The 12,257-nt window shown below is 35.7% G+C and overlaps 1 protein-coding gene across 1 annotated transcript in view; it reads left to right on the top strand.

Moving 5' to 3' along the window:
* Nucleotides 1-12,257, top strand: part of TSGA10 (testis specific 10) — a 49,405-nt gene that overhangs the window by 13,577 nt on the left and 23,571 nt on the right. Inside the window, exons 7-12 of the mRNA XM_015564518.1 lie at nt 910-1,064; nt 1,678-1,733; nt 3,091-3,259; nt 5,265-5,375; nt 7,555-7,713; nt 10,927-11,136. Coding sequence (XP_015420004.1) covers nt 910-1,064; nt 1,678-1,733; nt 3,091-3,259; nt 5,265-5,375; nt 7,555-7,713; nt 10,927-11,136 — 860 coding nt within the window. The remainder of the gene's footprint in view (nt 1-909; nt 1,065-1,677; nt 1,734-3,090; nt 3,260-5,264; nt 5,376-7,554; nt 7,714-10,926; nt 11,137-12,257) is intronic.

The following is a 12,257-nucleotide window of genomic DNA, read 5'->3' as shown; positions in this document are numbered from 1 at the left end:
CGGGCCACGTGCAAATACAAATATTGTATTTGTTCCTGTTTTGTTTTTCTACGTCAAAGTAAGATATGTGCAGTGTGCATAGGAATTTGTTCATAGTTGTTTTTTTAAATTATAGTCTGGCCCTCCAACAGTCTGAGGGTCAATGAACTGGCCCCTTGTTTAAAAAGTTTGAGGATCCCTGCTTTAAGCAATACAAAGAAATTAAAAAAAAACATAATTGCTCTGCCCACTCAGAATTTGTCATTCAGTGGGGCTTGGTTCCCAGATGATGCTGATCCTGATGCTGCTGGTTGAGAAAACACAGCTTGAAAACCACTAAATGATGTACCTATAATGTAAGCCTTCGGCAGTGACATTGGCTTGCCAGTGTTTTCACAAATCGAATAAGACATCCTGAGTGATTTTTTTTTCTAGGACTTTTTAGAAAAAAATCAGAAAAATTTAGAAAATCAGAATATTAGAAGATATTTGATTCTGAAGATAAACTAATTGAATATTTTATTAAGCTCTATTAGTTACCACCTTATATGCAGCAGTGATTCTAGTGTAGAGGGGAGGGGAAGTTAGGAGGGAGTGGTGTTTTAGTATTCCACCCAACTTCACCCTATACTCCCCTCTCCCGCCACACATGTAAATCTACTTTAAGAATTTGAAATATAGAGCTTTCCTTTGCTATTCTTATACAAATGTGCTAATTGTGCTTTTACATATATGAGACATTTAGAATTTCCTGATTCATCTTAGTTTTTAATCACTATCAATAAAAGCCATGTTTTTATTTGGAATACAGTACTTATTTTTAGTCATTGAATATAATATAGCAGAACTTACTTTGAAAAATATTTCAATCTGCTTGAACTGGAAAGAATGATCTTGATTTAAAATATGCCTTTATGATTACATACTTAGATAATTTTACAAGGCGAAGTATTGCCCGGCAAGAAGAAATTAGCACTCTTGGTGCAACCTTCAATGATCTGGCTAAAGGAAAGGAATGCCCACATGCACGGTTGGATAAAAAATCCAAGAATATTGCATCCCGTGAAGAGAGTTTGACACTGAAAGTATGTTCTGAGAGCTGTGGTTTAAAAGAAATGTTTGCACTTGAATCTTAATCAAATAATAGGGTTCTCTCAAATGTTTTTTTTCCTAGAGAGCTGAAACAAAATCTGATTTTGAAATATTTCAGGGTAGTCTTAAGAAATACGTGTCATTTCTACCATCAGTTTGTGATTAACAGTCACTGACAATAACTAATTCAAATATCAAAATGTGAAACAAGATAATAAAGCAGTGAGACTGATTTCTTTTTAAAGCACACCAGAACTTATACCTCCAGATATAAGCCACCGTGGGAGTCAATATGTTTATTCCATTAAAACTGCCTTTGTGGTTGTGTTCAGAACTAGATGCACATTTCACAACGTCCTTAGCCATTGACCATACAGACCATATAGAGTTGGTAAAAAAGCTGGATGATCATCTCCATCCCTCAGTTTTTGTTGTTCAAACAACGTAAAAGGTGTGCCCAAAAGGCAGAGAAATGTTGATACCCCTTTCTAGCTCATAAACTGATTCTGAAGGCAATTCCAGCACTGTTTTCTATAAATGTTTTAAGCTAAAATAACAGTTTAAGATAGATAATTTTTTAATTTCATATTTATATTACTTTTCAAGGAAAAGGCCATTTCAGGCATGAAGAATATTATCCCTGAGACAAAACAGGCATCAAGGTAAACCTTATTCAATAAGAATTTGGATACTTATTAGGAGCAAAGTACTATTTTACTTATTTTTGCTCTAGGCATAAGGTAGTAAAAAACAAGGGGTTTAGTGTTATGTATAGAGTTTGTAAGTTTCTAATATTGGAAGGAGGCCTAAGTATGTGCAGGGAAGTAAAGGATATGGTGTTTGCCAAGGAATGGGAAGGAAAGCACATTCGAAGTAGAAAGGATAGCAAAGAACCATAGAGAACCCCAGATAATGTTCAGGAGCCTCTTGAATGACAAATAGGTGAGTGTTGGAACCCAAAGTGTGAGAGGATATGTGAGGGAGGCTTGTGTTAAAGACAAAGGAGTCCTGACTTTATCCTTTGGGAAATAAGAATTCATGAAAGAGCCCTAACCGGTTTGGCTCAGTGGATAGAGCGTTAGCCTGCGGACTCAAGGGTCCCGGGTTCGGTTCTGGTCAAGGGCATGTACCTTTGTTTTGGGCACATCTCCAGTAGGGGGTGTGCAGGAGGCAGCTGATCGATATTTCTCTCTCATCGATGTTTTTAACTCTCTATCCCTCTCCTCTCTCTTCCTCTCTGTGATAAATCAATAAAATATATTTTTTTAAAAAAAAAGAATTCATGAAAGAATTTTGAGATTTTTGCATTAGAAAGATTACCCAGGCTGAAGAATGATGATAGATTGGGGTTGGGAAGTGGGGAGATGAGTAAGGTGCTTGCAAGGAAGAAAATCTAGGAAGGTGCCAGGTTTTGGGCTGGGAATGAATACTGGACATGTAGAAAGTATGGGAAAAGATGATTTTCCTCTGAATTACAAGACACCTGTAGATATGTCTCGGAAGCAGTTAAATATGAGTCTGGAGTCTAAGGAAGAGGCTGAGGCTGGAGATAATGATTTCAGAGTCATCTGTGTATAGATGGGGTTTGGGAGCCATGGGTATGAATAGTATTTGTCTGAATGAAGGTTAGAGTAAGAAGAATTAGAAGGCTAAGAGTTAAGCTCTCAGAACTATTACGTTTTAAGAGGGCAGAGGAAGAGGAACCTGCAAGGGAGACTAAGCCATGGCAGCTAGAAGTAGGATGGAAGCTTTCTTATATTTGGATGTCACAAGTTTTTAAATACTTAGCTAATCATGGACTATTATGTATATTTAGCATCCTCTTTTTCCTTGTGAAATGTTGGCAAACAGAGAGAAACTCCAGTGCACTATCTTTGCCATATTTATTCCTATAAATTTAAATGTTTAAAACTTTTCCAAATGTTTTCTGGCTAATTGTCCCTCTTCTGTCATGTGAGAATTTGTTGTTCTGTTTTGGTAAAATGTCTCCTCTTATGTACTGTCTGATTCGTGCAATAGGCAGTCTACTGAAGTGCTAATTAAGCATAAACAAGACATTTCCATGCTGCGCTGCCAGTTGGATGAAATAAATGATGAACTGGCTCAGATTGCCAAAAAAAGAGAGATCTTGGCTTGTAAGAATGACAATCTCCAAGAACAGTTTTCTAAAGCTAAAAAAGAAAACAAGGTATATTTGTTACTAGTATCGTTTTCTCCAAGACAATATATATTTCTTCTGAGGCTCGGTTCTCCTTTCATTCTGTAGAAAGGCTCAGGCTTTGAAACCAGCCATTTTGACCTTTATTACACAACATGCCACATAATTTCTAAATGAGATTCTCAGACATAAAGTGTTAAATATTAAGGAAAAGAGGGGACAGGAGATATAACAGATTTGTATTAAACCTTAGAAGTACTCAACAAATGAAGATAAAAATCTTAAGAAACTTTTGAGAAAATTAAATATTTATTTGATATACTATTATTCTGTCTAAGTATGAGTGCATGAACTATGCCACATTTTTTGGTTCTCTTTAGCACTGTAATTCTTTTCAGGAAAATTTCTTTTATAATTAATTACTTCCTCTCTAAGCCAATGCACTTTATCCACAGTTCTCATTTCCAGTATCATTATTTAATTGACCACTACAAGTGGTCAAATTTTATTTGAAAGCTTTCTTCCCTTCTGAAAATTCTTCAATCCAATGATTTCCCCAGTTTGCTATCACTCTCAATATGTTTAGTTTGCATCATAAAAATCTGTGTTTTTTATTTTTTAAATATATTTTTATTGATTTCAGAGAGGAAGGGAGAGGGAGAGGGAGAGGGAGAGAGAGATGGGAACATCAATGATGAGAGAGAATCATTGATCGGCTGCCACCCACATGCCCCACACTGGGGATTGAGTCCACAACTGGGGCATGTCCCCTGGCCAGGAATCGAACCATGACCTCCTGGTTCATAGGGAGGCAGAAGAGTGGGAAGTTTAAGACTCACATGAGTTTGAATCCCCTTGCCTCATTTAACTTCTCTGAATCTCAGTATATCATATGTAAAAATGGAGAGTAAATGAGAATATGTATAGAAAGCACTTATTAGAGAGTCCAGCCTTACCAGTTGATAAATATTTTTTAGGCTCTTGTTATCTTACTATAGTATTATAATCACTTCCCTCCTTTGTTAACATTTTATAAACATCTTTTGTAATCAGAACAAAATTAGTATCATAAGTTTCATATGTTCAAGAGTACTTTTTTCCTTTGTTTGGGTCATAGGCCCAGGGTAGAAGATGGATCCCTCTGTAGACCACAGATGGAGAACCCATATCACAGATTTGGAAAACAGAAACCTTAAAAAATGTCACCCTCAATACCATGATTTTTAACAAATTGGGATGATGTATTTTTAGTATTTTATCCTGATTTTTCTTCACTAATTATAGATGGATATTTTTCTCTGTATTAAAAATTATTCCCAACATTTTTCATAGAGATGTAATGTTCTTTATAGTTATGCCATTAGGTAGATACTATTATTTACTGCATCATTCACTTAATGTGAAAAAATATTGTTAATATAACAAACAATGCCTAATGAACATTCCTTTCCATTAAATTTTATTAGATTTAATTTCAAACTGAATCAAAACTTATGAAGTTTTTTTTAATTGGACATTTTCAAATGTAATGAATATGCAATTATCCATCTCCCATCTTCAACAAAAAGCAATATATTTGACTTTCTTGTTTTTATTCGTATTTCAAAATGTCTCTCAAGATATCACCAGATAGCAGATCACAGATTTGCTTTTTATAAATTTATGTTTACTCCAATGATACATGGAAATGTCCATTCCTTGTATAACAGAATAGCTTTAAATACTTGCTAATTTGATAGATAAAATACTATTTCATTGTCTTAATTAGCATTGTTTTAATTAGATTACTAGTACATTTTTAAACTTTTTAAAGTATTATCCTCTTGAGCTTCCTTTTTGTGAATTATCTGTTTGGGTTCTTTGCCCATTTACTGTTTGGACTCATATTTTCTCACTTTTTATATGAGCTTTATATAGTAGGTATATTAACTTTAACTTTTCATTTTATGATTATTTTAAAATTTATTTATGATGTATTTGATATAGAGCTATTTTTAAAAAGTTTTTGTAAAATCCAGCTATCTTTTCTTCATAGGCACTGTCTAAACAATTGAATGATACACATAATGAACTTAATGATATAAAACAGAAGGTCCAAGATACTAATTTGGAGGTTAACAAGCTAAAAAATACTTTAAAGTCTGAAGTATGTATATATTTTTTCCCTCTTTGCTAATGATACCCTAAGAGTTTTCACTAAACTTATTGATCAGTTCTACTCATGGGGAGAGCTGAATCAAGCCTTCCTTGAATGCATACCATATTTTAGTGTTGACAATGATGGGTTGACAATTATGGGTTAACTATATATGTCCAGAAAGAAGCAAAGACATCTTGAAAGAGGAGAGAAGTGGAGAAGACCAAAAAGCAGTTTCACTTTTTCTATGTCGTTGCCTATCTTGGACCCCAGACGGCTCTGGCTGCTTTGAACAGATACAAAGAAAGGGTAAAATATGGCTTCTTAGTTGCCACAAGGAAGGGGCACTAAATGGTTAAAGGGCAGGAGAGACGTTTTATGGCAATTATTTTTCATCACTTGAACTTGGAACCTATATCACCTAGTCACAAAACTAAATTTAATATAAAAATGAGTTCCTATCTTTGAGGAATCCTAGTTGTTATTGGGGAGACTGTACATCCGTACCTAATTACATAAAGTTATAAGGCCATTTTAAGAAAATGACCTAAATAATAAGTGCTACAGAAACTTAAAGGGAGTAAAGATAGATATGGGTTAAATTTAGTTTATGTATATTGTACCATGTACCTCCCAAGTACCTATTCTGTATACAACTGCAATTTTAAGTAAAATGGAAAATACAGGTCCCTACTGGCACATTTGGAGTATCTGAATCTTGAAAGCCAAAACAGTAGTTTGGCTTGTTAACATATTAACTAACAGTCTTCACAGTAGTCAAGGTACATCAGGTCACAAGGTGGCGATATTAACTTTCAGCCAGACTCATGATATATTATATTTGTGAGAATTTAAATCTGTTTTGAAAGCCTTACAGAGTGGGATGTTGTTTGGTTATTTTATTTAGACCACTGTTTTTGATCGGGACATGCACTGTTTATTAACTGGTAGGAAAGGAGATCCAGTATCTTTTAAATTAATTACCAAAGTTATAAAATATTTTTTAGAGTTGGCCAAACCACACTACTAAAATACACTTTTAAATATAGCTTCAAAATGATTACTCAACATAGTATATTATTTGTGGAGTTGTTTTCTTCTAGAAATAAAATCCTACTTTAGTCAAGATGACATGTTAGAACTTTTAAGGTTTTAAAAATGTGATTCTATACCCAATATATACCAGGATGTATATTTATGAATTGTGTTTATTGACATAGGTTTGATATTGTACTTCTGAGCTATTTAAGGCAAGTTATTAGAACAGTGAGTAAAAGTGGATCATAGAACAGTCCATGATGAAGAAAATTAAGGCTGGGGTACTGAATTAAAAGTAGGATTCAGACAGGAAATGCACTAAGTCAAGAGAATTATCAGAAGTTGATGCGTAAGATATGCAGGCAGTCAGAAGCTCTGTAGCCAGTACAACTCAGTAAAGTTGTCAGGAACAAGGGAACACATAGATACAAATGGTCAAGCCAAGGCAGAAGCAAACATAAGAACACTAGAGGCCTGTTGCACGAATTTGTGCACAGGTGGAGTCTAGCCGGCCTGCCCTGATGGGAGCCATCAGCCTGGGCCGGCAGCGGGGGAGGGGACATGGGAGGTTGGCTCACTGGGCCAGCCAGGGGTGGAGCTGCAGGAGGTCAGCCAGCCCCGCTCCCGATCGGGGTTGGGGGAGCCAATGGGAGCCCCTGATCAGGCCCATTGGTCGTTCTGGTCATTCCATCATTCTGGTCACTTGGCTTTTATATATAGAGATATTCATCGAGGTCCTGGGCAGATCCTGATCCCACTCCCTTTTGTTAATTACAGGAGGACCAGTTTTCTAAATTGAGAGGGTAGGTAGGTGGGATTGCTCAAGGTCATGATTCTCATGGCAAGCAAATTCCCAATAACCTGGCAAATAATGTTTAATAATATATTTTACATCTTTTTAAAATATTTTTTTTATTGATTTCAGAGAGGAGGGGAAAGAGAGACAGAAACATCAATGATGAGAGAGAATCATTGATTGGCTACCTTCTGCACGCCCCTGACTGGGGACCGAGCCTGCAACCCAGGCATGTGCCCTGACTGGGAATCGAACCGTTGACCTCCTGGTTCATAGGTTGATGCTCAGTCACTGAGCAACCCGGCCGGGCCATTTTATATCTTTTAAAGTAATACCTTAAGATTTGCTTTTCAGGAATGTGAGAACTGGCAAAAGATGGGCCAACTCCCAAAAGCCAATGAAGATGCTGAAAACTTGGAAAATAAGGCTGAGCAAGCAGAGGCAGATAACAATACCTTCAACTTAGAACTTATCTCTAAAAGGGTAGATACCCTCAATAGAGAGGTCGAGCAGGTGAGTTTGGGAAAATGTGCTTGTAGTACATCTTGCATCACATTTAAGAGTTTTGTTTGGCTTTCCATAAATTAAATATATAAGCAAACACTTAATATGACTTAAGTATACTGTGAATGTAGCCTGGTAACTGTTCTTGTACCCTCTCTGGTTCTCCTGTAATCTACCACCTGCCCTACAACGAGAACAATCTGTAGTACGTATTAAAATTAGTAACTATTTCAAACATACCAAAAAAGTGCAAAAACAGTAATATAAAACACATGCTTCTGCCCTCCTCCCAAGCTTAAGGATGCTACATTTTTCCTTATTTGCTTCAAATCTCTTTATTTAAAGAAACAAAACATTACAAGATCCAGCTCCTCATCTTTCCCCTTCTCCTTCCCTCACAGTTAGTGTGTATAAGGTTCCTGTCAGTTGTAGAACTTGTTTGCATATGTTTTTACTTTTCTATATATCTATCACCCACAGGTAATGAATAATGTATGCTTTAAGTTTTTTAAAAGTGATAAAATACTATAGCAATCCATTTGCAACTTGCATTTTTTTGCTCAATATTATAATTTTGAAGTTTATTTTGATACAGTGTACATCTAAAAAACTGCATCTATATATATTCACTGTATAAATATTTCTTTTTAAAATGTATTATATTGAAGGAAATGTCGTTGTCTTCTTTTTTAAAATAATCAAATGCTGCAGCATACATCCTTTATACTTTCCCCTTGGATATATATTTCTCCAGGTTTATGCCTGGAAGTGGAATAACTGGATGCAAGATTTGTGTAATTTTAACTCTTCTCAGTATTGCCAGATTGCTCTATAAAAGTTTTATTCTTCCACCAGAAATCATGGAGTTATCATTTTCTCAAATACTAATCAATATTTGATGTTATCAGACTTTGACTTTTGTGTGTGTGTGTTTCCTTGATTATAAGTGAAATTGAGGATCTTTTCATGTTTCTTGGCCATTCTGGATTCCTCTTTTATGAATTTTCTCTCAATTTTCTGGAACAAATTTTCTTAAACTCTCCTATTTTTCTATTGAGTTGTTTATCTTTTCATATTGATTTAAAAGAACTATACATATTCTTTATAATAATCCTTTTAAAGATATTAACAGTTATCTTCTCCTTTTCACTGTGCTTGCAATATAAATAGAAGTTTTAAATTCTTCTGCTGCTGGAATTAGTCAACTTTTTACCCTATGTCTTCTTTAAGAAATTCTTACTATCCCACAACCAGAAGGATATTTTCTTACATTATCATATAAAAGTTCTGAAAGTATGTGAAATTTTGCCCTTCACATTTAAATCTTTATTTGAGATTGATTTTGTCTATAGTTTATCTCTATTATGGCTGTAGTCTTTTCCTGATTGCCGAGACCTCCCCATGCATCTGTGTGTGTGTGTGTGTGTGCTTCTTTTCTTAAATTTATTTTTATTGTTGACACTATTCCAGGTCTCTAAGCTCCAGCCATACTAACCTTGTCTCTGTTCTTGGAGTGTGTCATTTCCCCTCTCTCTACACACTCCCTCCAAAGCGTTGCACTTAGCATTCCTGACTTGAAAAGTGGCTCTCCCACCCCGACCCCTGCCAGCGCACATGGTAGATGGTGCATCTACTCGCCTTTCAGATCTCATTCAGCCCAACTGCCATTTACTCAGGAAACCTTTTCTGACTCCCCGCCTCTCTCAGTTTAGTTCACTTTCCTTTTTTTATTCACGTTTTGCTCTCGAAGTAGTTGCTTAATATGGATTAATATATTCACCTGTGTGATTATTTGATTGATGCATGACTCCTGCATTGTCTGAAAGTTTTATAAGAGCAGAGATCATTTTGCTTACCATTGGATATGCATTTAGGCACATTTACTGGAACGTAGAATATACTTGATAAATAATGGATGGATAAATGGGTGGGTGGGTAAATGGATGAATAGAAAATTATTTTAAGAATGAGTGAGAAATAGAGTGAGTGAGGCAGGAAGGGAAGAGAAAGGTAGGAGTGAATTGTGACGAAATAATTTCTTCCAGGAGAAATTTTTTTGAGCATAAAAGGAGTTGTAAAAGCAGGAAAATGCCTTTATTTGCCTCTCAGTTTTGTTCTTCACATAATAGCAAATACTTCTCTGCAGGTGACAGTGTACCTTACACAGACTTTTTATTTTCCTCTGAAAAGGAGGTAATTATCTTGACTGTTTGAAAGTGTTTATATAACTTGAATCTCATATTACCATTTTAAAAGCATACTCTTATTTTTCATAATATGGATATGTTCTTAATTTATATTTGCCCAGAGTCTTTTGTCCTTGGTATTAGTAAGTACTAGAGTGGTATCAGTCCTCATTTTATATTATAGCCGATATCAACATGTTTATCAAGAATTAGAAAATGAGTATTGTGCATGAAAGAGTGGCAAATGTTTTGTCACTTTGTTTTTAAAAACAACAATAATATTTATATTACAGAATTGAAACTGGCAAATATAGACAGAACTGTAGACCAAACATATATATATATCTGTGGCTGCACGACCAAGGGTGATCCCGAGTGGGGGGGTGAAAGGATTAAGGAAAAGACAGACAAGAGAATAATAGCTGGGTCTCGGTGGGATGCTGCCTCCCTGATGAGACAACGACAGCGCCCACAAGCCGTGTCTTTGTTTTATAGCAGATGCCACGAGGCAAAGTAGGGGCGTGATCACTGTTTACAGCATTCTCGTGGGCTCCAACCCTACTCAACTACATGCACCTGAACTCTAGCACAAGGCACGTGGGGCTATGTGTTTGGACCATAGGTTCAAGCTTACAACCACAGCCATTGGCTATAATTGTGCTGGGGGGGCCCTGCTCTCCAGCTGGGACTTGCACGTGGCAATGGGAGGACCCTGTCCTTCCATTAGTCCGAGGTTTGAACCTGGCCAAAACACCATAACCGCGCCCCACATATATCTCTACCGACTTTGGGACTGAGACTTTTAAATGGGAAAAGTTATTTTTCAAGTATGACAGTTGATCACTTTACTCACAGATTTTATATAGAGAAATGTGAAACCTCAAATTATGTTTCCCATAGTGTTTTGGACATATATTACTACCTATATCATCTAAAATTCCTTATACTGTAAGTGTAGGTTCATTTAAAAATTGCCCCATTTTGTGTTTCATATCGTAGTCTTTTTCCAAGTTAAAAAATAATGTGGTTTTTGTAGCACTTGAATGCAGAAAGGTCTTACAAGTCCCAGATTTGTACGTTGCATAAGTCTCTGGTGAAGATGGAAGAGGAGCTTCAGAAGGTTCAGTTAGAAAAGGTGTCTGCCCTTGCAGACTTGTCTTCCACAAGGGAGCTTTGTATTAAACTTGACTCAAGCAAGGAACTTATTAATAGGCAGCTGATTGCCAAAGATCAAGAAATTGAAATGGTATGTAATGCATTAATTTTTTTCATATTTCTGTTACTATAAAATTATTACAAGTTTAGAAAGCAAGTTTTTAAAAATAAAATATTACATCAAGCCATGTCTTGCATCTTTAGATTCTATTTTTTAAGTCCAAGAGATTAATTTGACAGCTGTATTTGAACAATTCAAGTATGAAACAGAAATCCTCCTTTGAGTATTTAATTTTATATTTACTTTTAGCCAGAAAGATTATAAAACACATTTACATACCAATCAGCTAAGAACTCATAAGGTTGAGGTTTATCCAGCTAAGTTATAACTTTAATGACATTCTTTTAAGCTAAATTTATTTACTAATTGGGTTCTTTTAAACTGTAATTCAGTTGATTATATCTACATGTCCCTGAAATTGTGCTTGCTGCTGTGAATATGCTGTGACTGTAACCTGCAAAAGATACAGGCTCCTGCCCTCAAGGAACTTTCAGTATTGACATGCAAGTAATTTGGGATGAAAGTTATACTAATAAATACTTGAAGTTTCAGACAGGGAGTTCCTATTTAGCCTGTGGCTGTTGGAAGGAGTTCACAAGGAAGTGCTAAGGAATGTAGAAGAGATGAGGCATTTCCTTCAGAGGGAACAACAACATAGGGAATATATGGAGGTAAAAAGGAATTCTTCAGTGAATAGTAAGTAATTTTCCATGCCAGTGTCGCATGCCTGGGAGGAAATGGCTGGAGATGCATCTAGACCAGTGGTTCTCAACCTTCTGGCCCTTTATATGCAGTTCCTCATGTTGTGACCCAACCATAAAATTATTTTCATTGCTACTTCATAACTGTAATGTTGCTACTGTTATGAATCGTAATATAAATATCTGATATGCAGGATGGTCACACACACACACACACACACACACAAGTTGCATAGTGTAATTGAAGCATCAACAAATTTTGGTCACATTTATATTTCTGTTATTATCAAATCCTATTGAAATTTTAGTTTTGTTAGTCTCCTGTTCGTTAGGAGGATATGTTGCATTTGAGAATCATGTAGCTGGTTCCTGTCAAAATGCATTGTTAATATTTTATTAATGAAGCATATGCCAGTATTGTCAAACTCACCTTAAATTATTTTTTTTCAG

Source organism: Myotis davidii, unplaced genomic scaffold, assembly GCF_000327345.1.
Source record: "Myotis davidii unplaced genomic scaffold, ASM32734v1 scaffold861, whole genome shotgun sequence".
Taxonomy (NCBI): domain Eukaryota; kingdom Metazoa; phylum Chordata; class Mammalia; order Chiroptera; family Vespertilionidae; genus Myotis; species Myotis davidii.
The sequence above is the reverse complement of the archived record's forward strand: the minus strand, read 5'-3'. Positions and strand labels throughout refer to the sequence as shown.